This window comes from Strix uralensis, chromosome 17 (genome assembly GCF_047716275.1).
Source record: "Strix uralensis isolate ZFMK-TIS-50842 chromosome 17, bStrUra1, whole genome shotgun sequence".
NCBI classification, from domain to species: Eukaryota; Metazoa; Chordata; class Aves; order Strigiformes; family Strigidae; genus Strix; species Strix uralensis.
Genome location: NC_133988.1, coordinates 5,429,105 through 5,453,830, shown reverse-complemented (window position 1 = coordinate 5,453,830; position 24,726 = coordinate 5,429,105). Strand labels below are relative to the sequence as shown.

Sequence of the window (24,726 nt, the reverse complement as noted above, 5' to 3'; positions counted from 1 at the left end):
CTTCCGCTTCCGCTTCCGCCCGGCCGCCGCCACGGGCACAACCCGAGCCCGGCGCGCAGGTTCCGGCGCGGCCCCAGGCCCTCGGGCCCGGCCCCAGGCCCGCTCCTGCCGGCGGCCCCCGCGGGCCCCCTCCCGCCTGCTCGGCCTCCCCCTGCCTCTCGAGCTGCGTTCTCCAAATCGCCAGCACAAGAGGTTTTGGATAAGCTCGGGGGAACACGAGTGAGCCCGGGACGCTGGAACCAGGCAATAAATGCACTTTTTAACGGGAAACGGGAGCAAGAGGCAGCTGTACGGGTGCTGACCGCGAGGTGGTCCGAGCTGCCCGGGAAACCACCAGCACGCGGCTCGTTCCTCCGAGGAAGCACAGATGGAAATTTAAGTCCTTAACTGATGTTGCCCAAATTATATTACACTCATATATTTCTCTAACATATTTCTGTAGGCATTTCTAATTACACTATCGCATTGTACCCTTCGCTCTTCATCAGCTGTCACTGTCTGTCTTCTACTTTTCTAACGAGCATAAAATTGGGAGGACTGCAGGTTCCCGGGTCAGCAGTTCTTTTTACAAGAAAATTGTTGGTTTTTTTCTTAACCAGTGGAAGCAACCTGCAACCAGAAGGATTCCTACCAAACCGAAGTGTATCCTTGTGGCACGCTGTTGTCGCGGGAAGGATTCTGCCGGGACAGGCAGATTCACCGTGCTTAATGGCGAGGGCAGGGCTGGCTCCCGCAGTGTGTTTTGAAGAACAGCTGCTCCTAGTTTGTCTTTCATGGGTAGAATATCTCGGCACGGGACAGCCTGCCAGAGGGGGTGTGAGGGGAATGTGTGTGGGCAGCTCTTCCCCAGCCCCTGCAGAACAGTTACCCTGCTATAAAATGCAGCTGTTGTTATTTTGATATTTCACACAGCTTAGCACTATTAAATTCTTTGTCTCTAAACGCGATTGTTTTGTTCTCCCTAGTTCTTTTTTGGCCAGCACCAATGCACGTGCCTCTGCCTGTGCTGGTTACGTCTGCAGACCTGTCTGCAGTGTAGGCTGGAGATACACGCTACCATGTCTTGTCCATCACCTGCCCAGTAGGACCATTGTGACGATCTGTCTACAGTCAGACTCATCGCAAGCAGCAGTGCCTTCACTCTGGGGGCCATCCTCACTTTGCAATGGTTTTTGTTACTTCTAAGAACCCCAGATAGGTAATAAACTGCTACCAGCTCATGAGGCTGTGAGAACTATTCTGTGGTAGGTCCAAGCATTACTCAAAGTTCTGGTATTAAAATCTGATGGTTCCTCCCTAGCTGTGATGAACCATCCATCCATGGTGTGATTCTGTGTAAAATCTTTGGGAATTATTGGCCTGTGGACAGGACAGAGGCAATGGACGCCTGCATCGCGACCTCTTGGTAGTTGGGCTTCACTGTTGCTGCCTTCTCCTCCTTGTTTTCCCCATGACTGCTTTCTCTTCACCCCTGACTCTGTCAGTCGTGACAGGTGGCTGTAGCACAGCCCTAGAGCCTGTAACTCTTTGTGAGGTGCCTGGTCCCCATGAATTATGAGGGCTGGATGACATTACACCATGAACAAAGTCCTATGTGGGGGACTTGCCACTGCTGCCCACTAAATCATCACCCTGCCTCCTCACAGGCATGTCTGTATGCATGGTCCTCACATGCACTGGGGTATTGTTTTCTGCGATCAGCTTGAGTGGGAGCCCGATTTCCTTACAGCTGTTAATGCAGGAGATGTGGGAAGCGAGAGATTAGCTGAAGAAATGCCACAAGGGCCTGGCAGAGCTCATCCACCCACTGATTTTCTGGAACCCTGGAGTTTTGCTCCTCCCTTTAACAGCATCTGTGATTTTTTGCCTCCTTCCATGCTCTGCAACCTGAAGGGCATAAAAACTCCCCCTCTCCCATTCCATCCACTACCAGCCTCCACATTCCAAAGGAAGACTACAAAATATCTTTTCTATTCCTGCCCCTTTACATACCTGTCTTAACCTTCTTTTTCTTACTGCCAGATGAGGATGTAACAGATGAGGAGCTGGTTCACATTCTTCCACCAGGACTTCCATATGTGTCACAAATGAGGTTCCTGGTTCACTTCCCTAGTGAGAATGTCAGAGGTGTCACTTGCCATTGAAATAATTTAGCACAACAACTCTCTCTAGTTTTCTAAACTGCCATATCTCAGATGGGGGACATAGCAAGAGGCCACTTAGGCTTAGCCTTTGCTAAGCACTCCTGACATTGGTACCGGAATAATTTGTTCTTTAACTGTTTAGCTGTGTACGTTGCCTTACAATTCTGGGGGGTGCCCAAGAATAGTGACCATAAGCACTGTCACTGAGAAGGAAAGAAAGAATTAGATAAAAATCTCCCTCTTGTCTCTCACACTAGCTGCCAGCATGACCTTCAAGAAGAGTCTTAATCACTTTTGCCTTTAGCTGTTAGCTTTCCATCAGCCAAAGGAAGGTAATGCTAGGTTGGGTGAATATTGCAAAATCTTTTAGTTAAATACGAATTCAGAACTGCAGATTATTTTGTTCTGGTGTATTCAGGACCCTGCTTGTGTTCACTACCCACATTTCCATGGAAAAAAGACTCACCTTAAGCAAATATTAAATTTAGACATCACAAAAGCAAACATGAAATTTTGGTACTAGCAATCACACCAACCATGTGAATGCCCTAGGATTTATGTTGTCTGATCAGGAAAACAGAGGTGGTGGTACCACAGAAATTGTATGGCAAATCACAACAACAGTTTGAATTGCAAATGGCAGGCTGGAGGATAAAAGCATCAGGGGGAAATGTAACTAAATAATTTTGAGTAAGAAATTCCCTGGGAAAAAAAAAAAGCACAGTCTGCTTTCAGACTATCCACAATCCATAAAACAAGATAAAAGTAATGGATTAAATGCTTTATCAGGTGTCATGACTGTGCTACACCACCTCACAGGGCAATGCGAGGTTTTAAAAGGAGATGCTTGTCAAACACCTGCAGGATATGAAAAGCCACATGCTCTCTGTGTTATTTACCATGTCACTAGCCACAAGCAAAGGTCAGCTCCTTTTTCCCTTACTCACATCTACCTTCTTTAATAAACACTAACTAGACCTGGCCTGACTATTAAGACTCACACAGAGCATTTTATTCAGAAATTAATTTTAAGGCATTTTGGTTCTTGGCTCATAAGATGATGAGACTCAGCAGACTTTGTCAAAGTTCTAGCAATCATGACAGAGCACTTTTGGTGCTGTACAGGCTGAGGGGACAAGTGAAGTGGTATCTTTATTACTGAGTCATTCTACCCCCTTGGAGATATCACTTACCATCTTTCTTCATCAGCTGACTCATTTTTAAAGAAAGTAAGGACCAAATGATATATCTGAGGTCGGGAGAGACCTGTATTAGGAGAATGTATGTCTCTGATTAAATGGGGTGAAGAATCACCTTACAAACCTTTCAGGCACAAAAAGTCAAAGCTAAACTTGTGCTAGCCCCACAGAAGGGATGGCACTCACCAACCACTTGTGCTCTAGGCCAGAATCTCATTTTCACTGTTTGGATTATCTCCTGGAGTTGGTTAAAATCAAAAGGCAATTAAGTCCCCACTGAACACTGGTTGTGATACGGGTACATGATGCTGCCACGCTTCACCATTACCCCACAGCCTGCTCTGGTGTGCATCCCTTAATTTCAGTGGAGTTTCCCTTTCTCTTACCCCAGAGTATGTATTGAAAAAGAAACGCATTGGCCTAAAGTCTCAGACTGTGCAGTTTAAAGTCCTCATGAATCCGCTGGTATCTGGCAAAGTTTTTTCCTTGACACGATGCAAGCTTATTTAGCCAAAGTCATTGCAAGCGAAGTGGAAGCTGACTCAGCCCTACAGTTAGATATGACAAGAAGAGAAGAGCCATCCTCAGTCAGGAGCTGGTAGATCAAATTCAGACATGCCATAAATCACATTATAAAGGACACGTGAGCAAGTGCTTCTTGTAGCTTCTGTGCCACGGAGAGTGAGTTAGGTGGCAGCAGCAGCAGAATGTATCCGACAGTTCAAAACAGGATAAATTTAACTGCAAAAGCCTTCCAGTTGAATTTCTTACTATAACCTTCCTTTCTGCCTCGGACTCCCAAGTTTGTTCCTCCATCTTTACATTGGCTCAGTGATCTGTTTCCAAACCCCCTCCTCCTTTTAGGTCACTTCTGAATTTAGCCCATTTTGCCAGGCTGCCAGGGAGTGATGCAGAGGAAGTTGGGCAGCCTCCTTAAAGGCTCACTCACATTTCAGGGACACATGCCGTTGCCGTGCATGCAGAACATGCCGTTGTGCTTGGGAAGCGGAAAATTGTGAGCGCACACAAAAATCACTCATAGACCATTGCATCTCTTCTCAACTCCTCTACTCCAACATAACACTGCACACCTTCAGACGCCTACTAATTAAAAATGAGGTTGGAGATGGGAGGACAGTAAGAGGAAATCAACATTCAAGTAGTGTTTCAGCCTGAAGGTACTACCCATGAAATACTGAGGGCTCAGCCTCAGAAGAGCTGCAGCTGTGCAGACTACCCTGCACAGGCCTTCTGACATCTCTGACTTTGCCTGGAAGTATCTCCTCCAAAGTCAGGGTAGGTTCCACATCTATTCAACTTCCTCTTAGTTTACCCCATTATCAGGAGTGAAGGTGTGGCGATATGGGCTCTTCCCTCCACGAAACAACACATTCTACAGGGGCTCCTGAACAGCTGTCAGGTAACCAGGGTGTGGCTTACAAGCTGGGCCCTGAATCAATCCAGTGACTTTCTTTGTATTAAATCTTACTTCCCTTGGGGAATCCAGTCCTTCAAGGGCATCCTCCTGTGCATGTGTGCACACACAGTGCACTCGAAGTAAAAACTAACTGGGAAGATGATCCAGTCTCTCCCCTACTGATGCAAAGCAGTAACAAAATCCATCTTAAATAGCCGATAGACAAAGTTAGGGGGTCCAGGTAAGGAAATGAGCTTAGAGAGAGATGCTTGCACACAGTTCCAGCAGATGCACCTGGACTGATTCTGAGAGCGATGGACACTGTAGCAGCAATCAGATGCAACCTGTCTCCAGGCTGAGAGGCAGGACACAGTTCACACTGGGAGCACATATCCAAAGATACAGCTACAAAAGCAACAGCTTCTGAAGCCTTGAGCCACACTGTTCATGGATTGTGGTTGCAACCCCATCAATTGAAGAGCCACTGCTGATCTTCAAGTCACAACCTGTAAACTCCTGGGTGTGCCTGCAGTGAGACACCCTAAGAATTTCATTTCATATTGTCCCCTTGATTTTTTTCTGCTGTGCAATCTGATGAAACATACACTGCATGTTGTTTAAGCGTCTGGCTGACCTCCTTCATATGGTAGCAGAGAAACTCCTCTTATATTTAGAAGCCCTCTTCTAGGGTTACATATCAAGATACATGCACACTGCTGTTTTGCAGAATGCAGCTGCCCTGTAAGAAGTGAAAGATGCTAACATGATCCAGGAGCTGAGGCCAGCAATTTCAAGTTTCCATCTGTCTCTGCCTGTAATAACACAGGAAGGAAAAGAGACCTGGACTTCAGGCATTAGTTGGTGTGTTCAGCATGCAGGAAGACTGCACCAAAAAATGGAAGCCTGAAGCAGCTTTGTGGAAGGAAGACTGTTCACCTGCCCAGGACACAGATGTTGAGCTGAAATATGTTTTACCGCTTCCCCCCCCCTCCATTTAATGAAATAACATCATTCAGAGCATACATATGGCAGCGCTTTCTTTTTTTTCTCCACCAAAAAATGGTAGATGCAATGCAAATAATGGGCCAAATCCAAATCTAGATGCATGTCGATGAAGAGCAGGTAATTTCCAAAGCCTGTCACAGATACTGGAATTTGTTTATAGGCCCCTCAAAATAAAAAGCAGGCACTAATTCCTCAGTCAGACAACTGTGTTCTGCCTTCCACACCCACTGCTGTCAGCAGAGGTCTTGCTGATTTGGGCAGTAAAATATCATTAGCTTCCCTATGTTTGATACCTCACTTCGTACGGGTCTGTCACACCTACAACAGAATGATTTGGTTATACAAGGACCATATTCATTTCCAGCACAAGCTGCGTTTCACTGCATTTCACAAACATGGTTGAAAATTTACGTCAACATAAATAAATTAAGAGAACTGATACCAGTACATTAGTAAAGCAAAAATAAGACTACCTATGACATAGAAGCACTAAAGGACATTAGAGGAATTGCTGCATTTTCCCCTCCCTGTCACATTAAGTGGTTTAATATAAAGCCTTTATTTTTATACCAATCAATAGCACTGTAAGGTAGCAACATTTATCTTCAGAAGCACTGAAGATACAATGGCTCAATTCTCAATTATATTAAGAGCAAGACTTCAAAGATATTTATGAGCACCAAGATGCAAGTTAGATTTCCAGTATGGTTTTCAAAAGCATCTGAACAAGTCAGGTGTCTAGCTCCTATTGATCTAAATCCTTGTCAGGCACTTTAAAAAATACTTCAAGTTGCCTATCCCTATCCTCTAGTGCCCAAATAACTCTGGAAATCTTTCTCCCCTCTCACACCACTAGCTGTGGTTTAGTTTACAGTACTGAAGTTTATTATTCTGCAGAAGGATGAAACGCTTTTTTTTGGTATACACTTTTTGATTTTTAGCACACTGACACGGAGAACTATTACTACAGCAATGCAATGGGGTTTACTTTGATGCCAGCAATTCAAGGTGGTGAAAATCTGACCTCTGTTACCTGCTGAGAGACCTCCTTTGGTGACCTCATTTGACCACTTTTTGACCCTCATGGTAGGAAAGCCCCGAAGAGACCACTGAGGGACCATTTTGAAATGGCCTCAACACTCTTTCTGGGTGCTATTTTGAAAATGAAGCAAAGAGCCTACCTTGCTGATATTTTGAGAATTAGCTGATCTCTAGCAACTTCTGAATGTACTAGCTACAGTACAGACTGGTTGTATAGCATCACGTAGGTCAGAAATCCTGGTTTTGCTTTGATCCATTTCACTCTGAAACTGTCCAAGGGGTTAGAAAAAGGGATATTACTCTTTAAAATAGAAAAGGCAACAAAACTTAGGAAAGACACTTCCCACATACCAGAATGGACATGAATTAAAAGTAATTTTATTCCACTTCTCAATGACAGTTCTATCATATCTGGTAATAAGGCAAGCTACTAAAAGTCCCACAAGACATATCAGACCATTGAAATAGTATTCAAAAACCAAAGAGGAGTTCACAGAACAGCCAATTCTTGGGATCATCAAAATCAGTGGCAAGGTTCCCACGTGGACAAAATCAATCAGTATAAATGCTGAAGAAATCAACTGATTTCACCAGTGTTTGTGAGGTTTTATACTGGAGTAATTAAGGATATAGGTGATGCATCACTGACTTCAATGAAAAAAAGAATTTGGCAGAAAGAAAAGCGAATAAGCACATTAAAAGTATAATATCAAGGCACAGAAAATGCATGCTACTTCCAGGCATATATTTTAACAGGTAAAGGTTTCTGGGAGATTTTTTTTTTTTTTTTTAATTGGTAGTTGTACTCCTGCCAGGCATGATTCTTTTCTCACTTGCACCTGCAAAACTCCCATGCATTTCTGGGCAGTCCGTCCAGATTTATGTTAGTGCAAAGAGAATAAGTGTAAGTCAGCATAGCTTGCTTGAAGATGTAGTAACAATTTAAAGCAAATGGAGCAACAACCACTGAAGATTTAGCCATCTGTCTTAACGCTCACCAGAGCTTACTCCTTTTAACATGGAATATTTGTGTGACAAAACAAATATATTCTTTCCAACAGTCTTCAGGTAATAAAAAACAGCTGTCCCACGCTAAGTTTTCGTAAGGTATCAAGAAACTGCAGTAATTTAGAGGCCATCAATTTTGTAACCCAAGGCTGTTCACTGAGTAATGTCTCAGGATCAGCAAGAGTGTATGTAACTATGTAAGAGCACAAAAGTCTGTCCATCTCTAACTGCTTTGATATATAGACTATTCATAGCAAGATGAGAGGATGAACTAAACAAAAAGACACGAACAAAGCAGAACACAATGAAACTATGTGACTTGCTAGAAGAACAATAACAAAGGGATGCAGAAGAACATCTATTTAAAAAGAAGATCTTTTGTCAGTTAAAAAAAAGGAACATTTTACATATGTGAAGTTGAAAGAGGAAAATATGATCAGTGCAACTTTAATGCAGGACTGGAGTGAAGTCAAGGGAGTTCAACAATGAAAGACAACAAAACAAAAATAAATCATTAACAAAAATATGGATGCTATGGAAGAAGAGTGTCTCTTAATAATCAAGTGATTAAAATCGGTCCCAGGTGGTTAAAAATCCAAGGTAAAGACCTAAAAGCTGAGGATGACAGAAGAAAGCAGCCACTGAGTCAGAGTACGCCCACGGCATTATAAAATCACATAACAGGATAAAATCACAACCCCATGGTTACGATTGTGTTATGTTGAGACTATTTTAAAGTAATAAAAATATCCTTAACGGCCTGATCCAAAACCCACTGGAGGCAACAGAAGTTCTACTAGCTTCAGCAGGCTGTGCATCAGATCTTATATTGCGGACTATAAACAGTCTAGATATGTTGGCTTTGTCTGGCTAAGGTCAGCCAGGGAACATCATGGATCCAGCATACATTCCATGTAAACGAGAAAGAAAAGGGAGTTGTTAGGGCAAGATCTCATTATACATTAGGGTAAAAGAGAAAATGCTGCTTTATACTGAGATTTCTTATAAATAAATAATTTTGAAAACCTGGTCACGCCATGCTGATTAACTAACTGGACTATCAGTTCATCCACCAGCAACATGCCTCTGCAGACTTGTAGGGTCAAATCTAACAGTCTGGAATGAAGGGTTTCCTTCTCTTCTTCTTTTTCCCCTCCCGAGATTTACATGATGATATCCTCCAAGTGCAGTCCTGATCTTCAGATAGCATGCTGCAAGGACACAGAAATATGTATTTTTAAAGGAGGAAAAGACAGAGAGTTTGCCTTGTTAGTTTAAATTATTAATTCTACAGATCTAATGGATACATTATGCCACATTAGTGGCACTTGTTCTCTTAACAAACATCCTCCAGATTAGTGGTTCAATACAGTTTTGAATCAAAGAGCTATGTTTCTAATGGCACCAGTCATCTGTCAATCTGAACTGAATTTTTAAACTGGGTTACCTGAATCAATGCAAGTTAGGATCTTTCATTGCCAGGAAACGGGCTCTTATTTGACAAAGTTTCATGAGGTCAACAGCATCTCTGCTTCTTTGAAGTGATACATAAAACAGTCAGGCAAGAACAATACTTTCAGCAGTAGACAACTTGGTAAATACAACTGCAATACATGACAGATGTTTTAAAAAGGACTGGGTAACCTCTCTTGTGCACCTGCATTAGAAGAAAGATCTGAGAAGTTCCCCCAAATTCTTGGCAGGTCTCAGACACTACCCACAGATGTACTGATCTCCCTGGTTTGTCCCTGGATGCCTAGCTCTCTGCTGGAGTCCAAAATATCTTCTCCATCAAGCAGCTATCTTTTAGCAGCTCCTTAAAGAGAGTTCTAGGACATGAGGCACTAAACAGTAAATATATCCTGCAGACAGCATTAACTCCTGTGTTGATTGTCTCTTGGATGCTACTCAGGACTCCAATGGGCAGAATCTGTTGTGGGGACATTTTCTCCATGTGCAGATGAAACAACTAGACCAGAATTCTTAATGTGGCTTGCTAAGGAAATGAGGCTGATATAATCACATTGCCCCTGTGCATCTACACATGTCTGCCACTACTCAGCCTCTGAAGCTGACTGAACACATCTGACAGACAGATAGAGGACTTTAAGATCTTACATTTGTACAAATCCTGTAAAAAGAGGTAGGGTATCAAGGAGTTAATCAGCGCCCTTACTGATAGAAAAGCAGCAGTGTGAGCTCACTGGCTAGGTGGACACCAAAAATTAATGCGGGTAAAAGACAACAGGAATGCCCTGACTTCAGACTTTGTGCTCTATCAGCTAGTGGCAGGTCAATCCCTGCAGTGAAAGGCAGGTAGTCTTCCTTGACTCTTTTTCTCTATGGTAAGGTACAGAGAACAGCATTGGCAATGTAAAGATCTGGAGGCTGGCTCTGTAATTCCTGTCATCTTACTGGCCCTCAGTTTATTGTCTCTGAAAGAGAGACAGTCCCTCAGTGAAACTGCTGCAAAGCTTTTGAGAGTTTCAGGAAGGAGACAGCAGAGATATTAAAAATAATCTTGCATGCCTTTTCCCCCTGAAGAATTATTTCCAAGTTAGTAAGAAAAACTTATGTAGACATCTGTCCCCATTGCACAGTCTAAACGCTTACTCCTTTTCCTTCTACCAGTAATTAGAAATGTTGTATTACTGCACATATGCTTGATTTAAGACCCTACTGATTATGAAACAGTATAAGCTAGTACTTTCCACACAGCCTGGCTGTGTCTCTGTCTTCCTTCGAAGCCATGCTGACAGGTGGTATTTCTGTGACTCCCATGGGGTGAAGTTCTAGATCAAGTGAGATTAAAGAAGGGGTCAGAAGTTCACACTCCTCTACGAAAGCATTAAAATATCATAATGGTTTGCATGAAATTCTGAAGTCACTGAACACAACCACCCTTCTCATATAAGTTATTACCGGAAGACAATTCTACCCTGCCTGTGGCTCTGGGGTTCAAGATAAACAAAGACAATGAACTTCTGATGTGAATTTAAAAAGTCTTGGACACTGGTCCATTGGCAGGAGTTTCTTGCATTCCTTTCCTTCAGTATTTTGGCTACCCTTCCTCATAGCAAAACTGTTGCCATCTCTGTCAAAGCTCTACATAAAAGCTTATGTCTTTAATTCACTCTAACGCCTCTTACTAGTTCTCCACGTTTCTACTTGACTCACTCCCGACTTGCCTAGTCTGCAGAGAACCACTATGGAGGTGCACAGAAGACATGGGCTTTATATGATGTTTTGGGGCTCAATGGGGACACAAAACTCATGTGAGCTCTAGTTCTGCCCCGAGCAGCACTGTCAAGTGTCACTCAGACGCTAGAGATAGTCTAAAACTATGTGCTGTAAGAAGCTGCATATTGTTTCAGACTAACAGGCGGTGCAGCAAACCCAGCAATGGAATAAGAATGCATGATTCCCGTGGTAGCATGAAGTAGAATATGACACGTTGTGATCCAGTTAAGAAAAGGGTTTGGAATACCTGGGGTGTCCTCCACTTAAGTAAGAAGGTCCCAGCCAAGATTATGTTTCCCTAAATCCTGCCAGTAGGACTCAAATGAAATCCAAAGACACCAAACTTCTTGTGTTATCAGAAAGCAAAACAGAATCCGGAATCTGCTCCAAAAATTTGAAGACTGCTCTGAAAGCACAGATCATGAACTACTGGACAACCCTCATTCACTGACAAAATTATTAGCTTTTGCTGATCAAAATACTTAGGAAAAGACAGGAAGGCTGACTCGAAATCCATTCAAGTCAGTGGAAAGGCTACTAACAGGCTTCATGAAGGAGTGTAAGAACAGAGGTACTGGGTCAGAGCAAGCAGCCACCTTTGCAGCACCCCCTCTCTAACAGTGCCATGTTACAAATGCCTCATGGGACTGTGTAAGAAAAGGCTATGGCCAGGGTGATATTTCTCCCTCTATTGCCTTCCAGCTCTGGCAATCTGCAGTTTAGAAACATTCTGAGCCCCAGATTGTATCTGCATCTTTGCATTTAAGCTTTTTTTTTTGTAACTTCACGTGCTACTGTTTCAAAACATTTGTAATTTTTGTATCCACAGCAACCAGAAGGAATAAGTCCCACAGCTGCATTGTATGTCACATGGAAAAGTACCTCCTTGTTTAAAGCTGTTTTCCTGTGGTGCCACTTCATCTCATTCGTAACAGACAACAAATAATCACTCTATTTCACTGCCTTTAACAACCACTTCCTAAGTCTTTCTTTCCCAAGCCAAAGAGATTGTGTCTATTTTGTCTGTCCATATATAAAGGTTTTTTCATACCTTGCAGCCCTTCTCTCTGTTGTGGTTTTTTTTTTTTTTTTTTGGTGCATGTCTGTTTATATGTATATACACTGCATCTTTCTTAAGTCAAGGACATCAGAACTAGAGGCAGGATTCAGGATGCGGTTCACAGCTGCGTGTCGCCTGTCATTAGGTGCCTTGCCATTCACTCCCAAACCAGGCACATTACAGCTGATTAAGGCCACGTGCAGGCTATGGCGCACAGCTCTGCACTGTTTCAGTTAGTAGTGATGCCTCCTTATGGAAGGATATCAAATATATCCCTTTTCTCACTGCAGTTCTTGATGGACAACATGCCTATGGGCACATACGCAGGGTTAGACTCAGTGGTGACACAAATATTGGTTTAAGTTACATCTGAGCAAGCAGTGGAAGTGTAATTCAGCATTCAGGACTGGCAAGGTAGGAGTGCAGGAGAAGCTGACAGGAGAGGGTAAAAGTTACGGAATGGAGTAAGAATAAATTTGGCCTAGTGTGGAATGAGGGACAGCCCTGATTCAGCACACACTGTAGCTTAACTCTCAGTGATTCCTCAGCATAACGAGGAACACCCCAGTTTACATTGATCAAGACAGACAAGTTTTATTGCTGGGCTGTTAACTCCAGTGATGCAAGTGACGGCTTCCCCTTGTCTACATTCAGGGTCATGACTGCAGAAGGTAGATGGTTCCCAAGTGTTGGGTGGGCCCTGTTCCAGGCTATATATATATGTATCACTATATATCAAGATATATGTTTGCTAAAGATAACATGCCAGTGTTGAAGATAAACGAGGCTCTCCAAGGCAGCAGCAGAAGCCCCGAGTTGGCTTAGCACTGAGTTAATCTTCAAAATGAAAAGTCAAGGCTGTTTCTTCCATGCAGACGTAGGTGTCGCCTGCTGTTATTCCTGTGCTATGTTGCTCTGCAACTGAATAAACCAAAGGCAGCATGCAAGGCAGCTCAGGGCTCAGAGGCAGGAATTTTATGAAAAGTGAAAGGATCTTCCTCGAGTCCACCAGTATTACTGGGGGTATAATGTCACTCTTTGTTCAAAGCAGGAATTTCTTGCACTTGCTCTCTGCAGGTTCAACCATTTCTACCCTCAACACCCCTGACTAGATGTTTTTCTCCTGGCTGAGGCATGTGAAGTACCACAAGAGCCCCCTCAGCTCAGCTTAAAGCAGAAGTATTAACCCCTTTCCTAAGCAAGATGGAACACATAGTAGATTTGGGTATTGAAAAGACAGAAGACATGTGGGAACAAAAGGATAACTTTGGTTGGAATTTGTAATAGGGCATGTGGGTTTTGATACCCAGAGGCTACCGAAATTCAGCAAGTTAGGCACTGTCCTCATTGAACTAGTCTTCTAGAAATGGCGTTCATAGAGAGGAAATTACTTTCCAGTAAATACTGAAGGAATCTGCGTCCAGAGATGGAGAAGTATTTCAGTGCTCAATTCACAGTGGTTTCAATGAGAGATGCTCAAGAGTGGCAAAGAGGGTTTTTTTGGCAATTAAGTTGTGAGTTTGCACAGGAGACCCAGAAACTCTGTTGAAGACAGCAAGGGACTGCTTGGGACTGTGCAAGAGTGGTTGTGATAAACCACAGGGCAGCATCTCCCAAACTGCTGGAGCAACTGCCTGGCATATCAGATGCCTTGACCCAGATGGAGCTTTGGAAGGAGGATGTAGATGTCCAGGTTGCAGCTGCGCAGAGTGACTGCTGCCTGTCTTTGGGGCTGGGACATTGGTGGCCTCTCTGGTGGGAGCGGTACTCTGAAGCTCTGCATCTCCAGGGAAAAGAGCTTCAGGAGGAGGTGAGCAGACTGCAGACCACCAGGGTGCACAAACAGGAGACCAACAGGGTCTCCACAGAGACTCTGCCTGAGCTCTACAAAGCAGAGGATGAACAACTGAAAACTACACTTGAACAAGAGCTGAATGGAGACTTACATGATGGGGAAGGCCTGATGTTTATGACTTCTGGCAGGAAAAGGAAGGTTCCTTCTTGGCCTGCAGATCCTCCAGGACATGTGTAGCCAGTCCTCTGGAAGAAGGCGAGGAGCTGTTTTGAAGGAGACTTCAGAGCCAGCTGAGCCTGAATCAAGTTTTTGTACCAAGAGGAAAAGTTGTGTAACAATTGACAGAGATTCCCTCCTGTCAACCTGATTTGGATGTCTCAGGTTTGTTGCTTTCCAGAAGCTCAGACCCAGGATGTTGTGGAAGAACTCCCAAGGCTCAAGGCTCATCCAGCCCTCAAACTCATTACACCTTGCATCTCTGATACCGTCAGCAGGACCACAGATAAACCAGAATGTTTATGAATACTCAAGTAACACACTGTGAGAAGCTCTAGCAGCCATAAGAGAACAGATAAAGTACTAACACAGAAATGGGATGGTAGGGTGGTAAACAACAAGCTCTAGGGAGAAATACATAAGAATATGGAAGGAGAATACAAGGGAGTACTCCCAATGGTAATTTCCAATGAGACTTGTCCTTTGAAAACCAAAAGAAGCCACATGGAATGTCAGCAGGAGCAACTGGGTAATATGGTAGCTGATGAATTTCATGATAAAACACACAGTAATGAATCCTGGAAGGGTCAAGCTTTTCATACATGTTGCTGATGTCTAAATTAACTTTCAGGAAAAATGCATGTATAGGTCATGGAAACATCAAATCTGTGCCTAATGGCAATCAAATGGTTACAGGGCTAACTATCATATTATTCTATTAAGGCTATTTTGTACTATCTTACAAATACTGAAGCATATATATTAAAGTTAGCATGGAAGTAATTTACCATCACTTCACATTAGCAGAGTGCGAAGCAGCTGTTAGTAAATAATCATGACCAAGGTACAAATGGATGCGAGATAACTGCACAGAGAATGCAATGCCATCCACAGCAGTGGCATGTCAAACTCAATGACAATTTAGTGTAAAATATAAATGTCCATGAGTAAGGCAACAAAGGGGAGTCAGGTAAGCATGGAGGTTGGAAAGGCTGGTTGGATGCTCCTGTTCACTCATTTTCACATCAGAAAAATAAAAAAGATTGTAGCTCCCAACAAACACTTTCTTAGAAGCAAGTGCTCTTTGGAGTGTGACAGGTGAGAGGGAGAAGGGGAACAGTAGAGAGACTGGAAAGCCAGAGAGCAGGGTGAATCCAGTAAACCTTGAGTCCTCACAAAACCCAAGGTACCATTTGGCCAAGAGACCTCTATGGAAGCTACTCACTGAATACAGAAATTGGTATCCCAGCAGTGCGCTGAGTGCTCCCAGGCACCTGGCAATGCTTCCATCTAACACAGAGATTTTTCTCTTGAAAAAAAACCCCAAACCAATTTGAAAAAATCCTCAAGAGACAAAGCTTAAGAAAAAACCATAAAGTCGCCTTATACTGATTTACTGCTGCTTACTTCCTTGAGGGTAGGAAAGAGAGAGGTGCTTACGAATACTAGCTAGATGTAAAGTGCTAACTACCACTAATATCTGGCAGTGGGCATAAAAAAGCATTCACACGTTCAGCACACAGGGTCCTACTGTAGCAGAAGTGAAATGTTGACTACAACTAAATGTAGGTAGTGTGCCCTGGTTAACGTGAATGCTTCAGGTCAGTGTTGTCTGCCACTCCTCAGGCTGCCCTTCTCTCCTACTTAAAAAAAAAAAATTATTGAGCTGCTATCCTTGTCTGAGAAATGATGAGTAAGGTAGTAGAAGCGAACAGAGGAATTTACTGCTGCTGTCAATTACAAAACTTGGCACACCCTGCCTGAAGTGACTTGGTTTTAAATCTGAGGGCTGAGCAAACTGAACACAAGCTGAACCAAAGAGAGATTCATGCTTGCAAAATGCAGTGGAAATTAATGAATATACAGTAAGCTTCTGATTCTGCAGCACCATCCACTAACATCCTACTGAAATGGACCCCATCCCCACTAAACTCCCCGCAGTTCAACATGGTGTACTGTAAATTTTTGTCTGAAAATGTTGTACATGTTTAAACAGCTACTCCATTCCACTCCCCAGAGGTGTTTGCATTTCAGTGGTGGATGAGGTGATCTCTGTTCATAGTTTATACATAAGTTTGTACTGAAAGGCTCTCCAACCAAAACAGCCAATAACAAATTGATGTAAATTGGTTATTTTAATGGGAAGTGCACATTACCTCGGAGCAAAGAACAGATTTCACACAACCTTAAGAAAGGATATCAATACCCTAATTACTTTTGTCCTCTTTTCCAAACAAGCTTACAATCCATCTGGGTAACCACTGTGTATACAGAGATTCATTTGTTGAGCTTCTTCACTATTGCTGCAGGTGTACGAAAGCAGGTCAGTCACACAGCACTGAGACCTAATGACCTTATCCCACTGCAAGCCAAATCAAAATTACATTTACGGTCACTTTTGGTATAGTTATGGTCACCTTAATATCAAAGGGTAAAATAGTAATTGACTGTCATCTTCTCCTTGCAAAGTTAAAAGATCTGTTGGACAGATTATGAGATGGAAAATTAGCACCTGGAGACTGTATTACCTGAAATCTAAGGATCTCTATGCACTTGGTCTTACAGATGATGAAATTGGCCTAAATTGGAAAAACCTATGGGAGCTGAAAGAGTTTCTAGAAAATCTACTGCTGCTAAGACACAGTTGCTTGCGTTTAACTACAGACAATTCGAATTTTCTGAATTGCACAATAAGTAAGATTTGCTCTTTTGGAAAACATGCACACATCCCTAAATTTTAACATTAGTAGACAGTTCTGAAAATCTTTAGTTTCTTATTCTGAAGCCCATGCACAGAGGAGAACTGCTTGCATTGGAACTAGTAGCATTTTGCTTACCGTTGTGAAATGAACTACGCAATAGATTCCAATGATGACAAGGCCAATGATAATTGATGCAACAGCAACCCAGAGGGCATTGCGACCCAGTCTTTTTGACCCTTCTATATCTCCTTGATTATAACTGTTTAAAGCCTGTAGAAGAAAAAGAGAGTTTGTGATTTTTTTTTTTAAAAACAGAAAAGCGACACAAACCAATGTGACTGCTTTGAACTACGTTCTGTGCACATTGGTACTGTAGAAAGGACTTCAGAAAATGGTGATTTACTTTGTAAAAATCAACTGCCAACAGTCCAAGGTAAGCAGGGAGTCTAGTTTCCTGTTCCACTCATTTTCAGTACAGCTCTTTTATTTTCAGTGATGAAATATATTCATATGATGAGTTTTCTTGTACACACCAGCATAAAAGCTGTCAAATCAAATCAACTCTAATCCACCCACATAAATCAGTGGCTTTAATCTCTGGAAATATTTTTATAGTATATGTGAACTGTTAGTTGGCCACTTCACTAGCAGTGAAATAAACTCTTATGCTTTATAGGACCATAACCATGAAAAGGAGCATAAATAGGCTGCTTTTTTTTTTTACTGAAAGCCTCAGGAAAGCTTCTTAGAAAAAGCTTACTAATTTCTTATTTTTCCAGTGTTTTACTTTTCAAAACAAAGTTTGAAGAATTAATAGGCAGTTTGCTGATGGTAGAAAACAAAAATAAAACAAAGAAATACAGATCATCTGAACAAAACATCTGGGTGCCATCTTCAGGGGCTAGAAATTCTGTCCCCTTGCATTTTTGGAATACACTGATAATTATTATCATCATATACACCAGACATACAGATATTAGCTCAACAGACTTGAGTTTATCTCTATCCACCCATGATTTGGCAGATGCTTTATATTTATTACATATAGAGATTGCAAGGTGTAATAGGACCACTCTGATCTTCTAGTCTTTTGTGAGACAGACTGTAGGATTGCCTGATTTAATTTTTGTTTTAACCAGACCATATTTTTAAAAGAAAAGATTCAGTGAAGGACACTGAAGTATTCTAGTACATGAGTGTAACAGTTTGTAGTAACTTCTTCCCAAGAATAAGATGCTATCAAAGAATTTTTTAAAAAGAGTATTATTACTAAGAATTATTTTGTAAGATTAGGAGAGTTTGAGTTCATAAACCATGACATTGAGTCCAGATTTCTTTACCAGATTGCATTATTGAACTATCTCAGCATACTTCCTCGGGGAATCAGGTTAGTCATAACCTGTTCTTCAGTAACTCTTAAGTATTCCAGGAAGTATCCCAGAAATGGGAGATGCAGGAGAAGAAATATGGGGACATGATCAAATGAACTGTTCCATGGACTAAATAATTCAGGTTGTCTTTAGAAAATGACTGCATGAAGTATCACCAAGTGCTATTAGGAAAGTGCTTTAGTTATGAATTACTTCTTGTAGTAAAGACAGAACAAGTTATTCAACAGAATGAAGATCTGAGGCTGTGGAGAGCAAGAAAGGAATGAACTTCAGAGGATACCAAGCATTGTTGTAAAACCTTTTTTCCCCAAGCAGAAAAATAATTAGGGACATTATCTCTGTGTTCTGTTGATTAGCGAGCACACAGAAGTTAATGGGCTAGACGCATCCTTGGTGTTAGCACTGCAGTCAGATCACTCGTGCCAAGACAGTCCCAAAGCAATGAAGCCTATATTCCTAGAATTGCATCTCAAGGATAAGTGCAGGTACTTATTCTCTGGTGTCTAAGAAAGACTGAGCTGCTGATGCACTCTTGCTCTTAAAGAGAGCACCGATACATTCCTTCCCTTCCTGGAAGCCTACATGCCTAAACATTCCTCTATTTTATTTCCCTAAAGAATATCGCTAATACCTCTGCTCTGCTGTCAAATTGCATTGAGGTTGGCTAGTGGACTTAAAGGATATAGTGGGGAAAGAGGGAAGAGATAGAAATGAGAGGCGGACACAAACACACAGTCCAGTAGGATGATGTCACCTCTGATCCTCCACCAGTGCAGCCTCCTGTTAAAGGGTGGCTGGCACAGTTCCTCTCACCTAAGTTACTCCACTGCTTGCAGTAGTCCTGTGTACAGGAGAAGAGCTTTCTTAGGTTTTCTCAAAATACATTCAGGAAGGTCAATAAAAGGACTATCAGGAGAAACATGGCTTGGCTTGGTCTCGAGCAGGCTGACTTCTCCTCCTGCCTCTGTCAGCAGTTATGAATGTGACTGTGGCTACAGGGAGAAACATGGAGAAACATCACTGACACCCCAGTCCTGTACTTTGTTCCCCCACCCATCAAAGAACCCACTTTGCATGACATCTAGAGTGGTCCTGTAAACACTCTAAACTCAGTTCCCCATATATGTGGTCTCAAGACTGAGACAGAGTTGTATCTAAGACATGACAGCACCAGCTTGCAGTTCCGTGCAATTTTACTAATGTATTTAGGAAGTCTGGAGAATGTCCATGTGATTTCTGCAGGTACTGCATAAATAATTCAGCCTGGGCGCTTTAATAAATAATGTCATTTTAATACAAATCCATGATGAAGAGGAGGAAAACAGCATTAAGGATAAAGAAGAGGATTTGGGAGAGACAGGAAGGAGACAAAAGTTTCTTTATTAAGAGGTTTAAATTAAATGGCATAACTTAGCATTCAAAAAAAAAAAAAAAAGAGGTTTGGGGGAGTGGTTAGGGTCTGATGCAAAGCTCTTTGAAATTTGTTTACTTCCATCTGTTTCAAAAGGCCCTTGGATCAAGCTTTCAGTTTTCAACACTAGACACAGACAACATTAACTGTTAAAGCCTTAAATGTTTCACCTGTTTATCTCCAAGGGCTGGGCAATATATGCAGAATGCAGCATCTGTGTGCGATATTTGGTCTGTCCAACTTTTAAAACAAATTTCACCCATTTTCAATCTAATACCATATGATTTCTCAGGTTTCTGCTATCTCCCTCACTATGAAGTCATAAACTAAATTAAAGCCACAGTTCCGCAGCTGCTTATTTACTTGAGCAATCTCAGTGACTTCACCAGGTTCACACACATCTATTTATAAAAGATACTCTCAGTTCAACAATGAAGCAGCTTAACCTCATATGAACAGAAATTTCCTGAATTAGCTACAAACTATTAATCCCTTTTAACGTGCATTTTCTGTTCCACATTCCCAGAGCACCATTTATGGCAAAAGCAGAAATACTACTGAATTACTTCAGAAATCCTCCTCTACACCTCTTACAAATCTGGCAGACCAGACTGTGGTTCTCTGATCAACATTTTCTAGGCTTTCCATAAGCCAGGCTGTAACAAACCTTATCTGGCCGTGCCTGGAAATGAGACTCTCTATTTCAGACCAAAGGAAGAATGAGACATGCTGGCTCAGTATGACTGCTCACTGTGAGAACAACTTACAGCGAAAGAGAAAGAAGAGGGGGGACTTGAGGAGCAATTCAGAACCAGGCTTGATCTCTGCTTTTTGGCAAATGAAATGGGCAGGTGATGAGCAGGACACAATGAAAGCGGAGTTTGCTCTGCAGGCTGTATAGCAGCACATAAACAAGGGCTGGACTTCTGTGTCTCTGGGGACAGGCTGAAAGTGGTGTTGCAGAGGAAAAGCTTACCAGTTTGCAGAGATAAGGGCCATGCAAAAATGTTTAAGAACAGCTGCTGAGTCTTGTTGTTTAATAATCCTGAAATAGGTACAGGCTGTCCCATACGGTGTTAGGTGCCCAGGTACCGACAAGCTACTTACAAAAAGCTGTATGAATAATAAACTTTCCAAATAAACTTTTTAACTAAAGAGAAGTACAGCTGTAGAGGAACACTGGTCACTGTGCTAGTCACTGACCTGACCAAAGCCAACACACTGTACACAGCCTGTTAGGAACCAATTAGAAGTGCGGGATCCCCCCAGGAAGCAAGTTCCATCCTTTGCTGTCCCATGATTTCTACCACTCTCTTGCTTGTTGTCTCTGCTTAGGGAAACTAACATACAGACAAGGCATCTGAATCCAAGGGTAACAAATACAGTCAAAGAACTTGTTGCTGTCAGAAGCAGATGAGCCAAGATGGTCACAACTTGACCACATACATTGTTTGAAACATGCAAATGATTAAAGAGAAAGGTGTCTACATAAAGAGGGAGTTAGGAGCAAACAATGAGGGAGAAACAGCTTTTGAGAGACTGTTTTGAAGTTGTTACAAATCTAAGGCCCTATGGAATTAGATGACTAATTCGACATACAGATCTCTGAAATAAAGACAACCAAAGGTGGTGAGAAAGGCCAAAGTTCATTCAACTATCAGAGCTCGATGCTGGTATTAGAAATATCTGATTCATTTTTCAGAGTTGTCCCATGGCCTCCCTCTAGCTCTGATTCCATGAGTCAGGTACAGCCAGTCCACCTGAGCCAGGTCTCAGCTACAACAGCAGTTCACTGCCAGTTAGGTGCTCTTTGGGTTCACAACAGGGGGAAAAGACACCACTGCAGATAAGGAGCCAAAGAGCTCAGTGACACACTGCCTAGCTACAGCCTCACACCAGAGAAGTATCTTCTGTCACATGAGCCTCCTGACATGGTACCTGCCCCCACACTCCTGCCCCTGATGCCTGTGGTCTCACCTACGTGAGAAAGAACAGGGCAAGTCTGAGCGAGGCACCTCTGGGGTTGAGTGAGCCAACTAATTGTACAGCAACACGATACAGCTGCTGGAAGCAACAGGAAGCAGGAGAACTGATGGCATCTGGCTGGAACTGCAGAGGAGCACTGAGAACAGTAATTCTACAGCCAGCAGTCCTGGCCAGGACCCTGGGGAAAACAGATCTCCATTTGCTATAAATGCCAAGCAATCCTCACATCTGCCAGTGACCAGCAACTAGTTTGAGGGGGCTGCTCTTGTGATGCCAATATATCAACACACTGATGCCATTAAGCGTCCATTCTAGCAGCTAACCTCTTACCCCTGTCATGAGAAAGAGATTTCTTTCACAAAGGAGGTAAGGAACAAGAAAAGGTTATTATCACAATAGGGGGAACTTGGGAGAGGTTGATTCTAAAAGTATAGTCAAGGAGGTAAGATCTGAAATGGTAAGGTTTGTGCCCCCAAAGGTGAGAAAGAAGTGAGGAAACCAGTGCTGGAGTTGTAAATGGGACAGCGGAAGAGACTGAAGACAAATCTGTCATTTAATTCAGGGGTGTGTTAGAGCCCAGACTCTACTTTTAGAGCGAAAACATTGCCTGAATTCAGAGCACTGAAGGAGGACGTGACCTAGGCAAACAGGGTGCTGAACCATGCCCCTCTAGAAGCCAACAGGACTTTTCTTTCCAGGCCCATTCTAGGAAGTGGAAATTTATAGAGAACTCCACTTTTATGGGTCTTTATCTCTTCTGACACAAGATCTCAGACAAACTCTGCAGACTATAAAGGCATCTTCTTGTCAGAAAAGAAAATAATCCACTCTTGCATCTCAGTGTTAACCCTTAGCAACTCTAGGAAACAAGCTGAGAAAGAGACAGAGGATGTAGATCCCAGCAGAAGTGGAAATAAAACCATCACAGGTTAAAATGCAGACCCTGCAGTTGACATTAATGGAGCAGTTACAGGTTGCAGCTCCAAAAGGCAGGGGAATCAGGCTGTGGAAAAGAAGTTGGACGTGTTACTTTCGCAGAAAAGGAGAGGTTTTAGGTAAGAATGATGTTGAAACAGAAGGCATTTGCATACAGTGGAGATTATTGGTTTGGGTTTTGTCTCCCCCCTTTAAGGGAGTGGGCAGCTGAGACCTGTACAGACTGTTTAGCATTCAGGAAGTGCTCTTCCCACCCTGGTTTCTACATATCCCCCTGGTGACAGTTACTTACACCTGACTCCAAACGCCTGCATGAACTTCAACTAGGGCGTGGGTGGAGATTTCTCCATATGGGGTGCAAAAATCTTTAGAGGCCAAATTCTGTCCTTGACAGTTAACTTCTGTGCAGCCCTAGTGCTTTGGTGCAAGCACTGTCACAGCGAACAGATGCTCGCAGCCCCAGATCACCAGCTCTCATTACTTTATACAGCACCCTAAGTGTCCACAGACAGAAAGGATGCTGGGTACCAGCAGAACCAAATCTTCTCAAAGCAAGGAAAAGTGCATATCGTATAGTTAAGTTAACAACAAAGAAAATAAACACATAGAAAAAAAAAAAGTGACAGCTAATACTTATCCAGACAAAAAAGGTTGTGAAGATGGCTTTGGAATCGCTTCTTCAAGGAATTTGCAAGCTTAAGGCATGTATCCCAATATTTAGGTGTGATTTCTGATCAATCTTACTGGTTTTAAAAGAGTGTGCTTTAGCGTGTTTTTGATATAAGTCATTATTCTTATACTTAATTGCAAAAAGAAACAACTATGTTTTTTACTTACCTTTTCAGCCTGGCTGTCAGAGAAAAGGATGAAAACACACAACATGTTTTAAACCCTTTTCAGCTCCTAAACAACAGAAATACATTGCAGTATTACTGATTACACTGATCACGTATCCTATTAGAAAAGTCTGGATCTGACTCTGCAACTTTTAACTCCAAGGAGATTCTGTTCTAACAATCCTTTTGAAGTTAACGGGATTGGTGGATTATTAAGGACTATGCAAATCCGTTACGGTTTGTATGAGTAAAGCTGTTCTCTCAGTGTACTTGATACTCAATTTTATAAGGGGTTTTGCCAGCAACCTACAATCGTTATCGTTGTGTGTATTATTCTAGCAGACAGTATCACGCTAAAGAACCTGTTTTCTGGAAAAAAGGCACTTCTATTTGATTAGCTCAAGTAGAAACCACACCTGTTCCTTTGCAAATCTAATTTCTGCACCCCAACTGCCACTTTCACACATAGATACTATGTCCAATTCAGTGTGCAAGTTAGTTGATGTAACAAATCTCATGAATTGGGATAAACCTCCCTCTGCTATATAGCCCGATACTGAAAACTGGATTTGAGCTGCCTTTAATTCCCCGTTTTACATCTGCTGCTGGGACAGCTAAGCGGACATCCTGGCTGAGCCGCTGATGCTCTCAGGCTCGCTGCCTCACCTAACTTTGTCCACACACGCCAGGGACAAGCGGCTAAAAGGCGGCGGGATGCCCCTCAGCCTGGCGGCTCCCCCAGCCCCCTCGGCCGCTGCGGGTCCCGGCCGCGAGCGGCGCGGCGGGGGCCGGGCGGGCGCGGAGAGCCGGCGGCCGCCCCGCCAAACCCCCGAGGCCAAGGAGGTCGCTGGAGCAGCCGGCGGGGTGCTGCTACTCACCATGACGGCGAAGACGAAGGCGACGATGTTGACGGGATAGGCGGGACAGAAGCAGGCGAGGATGCTGAGGAGCAGGTAGTTCTTGGGCCGCGGCTGCGGCGGCCCGTCGGGCAGCTCATCCTCGATGTTAGTCTCGGGGCTGTTCTCCAGAGCCCTCTTGATGTCGGCACCGGCGGGGAGCGCGGACATGGGGCTGCGGTGCGGCGGGCGGGCGGCTGGAAAAGCCCAGCGCCGCGCCCCGGGCAGGCGGGACCCCGCCGCGGCGCAGAGCCAAGGGAGCCGCCCGGCGCGGAGCGGCGCCTCCCCGGGACGGGCACCCGCCGGCGGGGCGGGGCGGGGGCGCCCGCCCGCAGCTCCGCGGCTGCCGAAGCCTTTAGCCCGGCAGCCGATTCCGGGGAGGAATCGGGGGGGGAAAAAAAAAAAAAAAAAAAAAAAAAGGAAAACCAGGCAAAAGCCGCCGA

The 24,726-nt window shown here is 43.3% G+C and overlaps 1 protein-coding gene across 1 annotated transcript; it reads right to left on the bottom strand.

Annotated features, from left to right (window-relative positions):
* Window positions 1-7,162: 7,162 nt before the first annotated feature.
* Window positions 7,163-24,456, bottom strand: TMEM233 (transmembrane protein 233). Its single transcript, XM_074887049.1, has 3 exons — window positions 24,266-24,456; window positions 16,963-17,097; window positions 7,163-9,025 (listed from the first exon to the last, which is right to left on the bottom strand). Exons 1-3 carry the CDS (start codon window positions 24,452-24,454, stop codon window positions 9,014-9,016), a joined length of 336 nt encoding a protein of 111 aa, XP_074743150.1. The 5' UTR covers window positions 24,455-24,456; the 3' UTR covers window positions 7,163-9,013.
* Window positions 24,457-24,726: the final 270 nt, after the last annotated feature.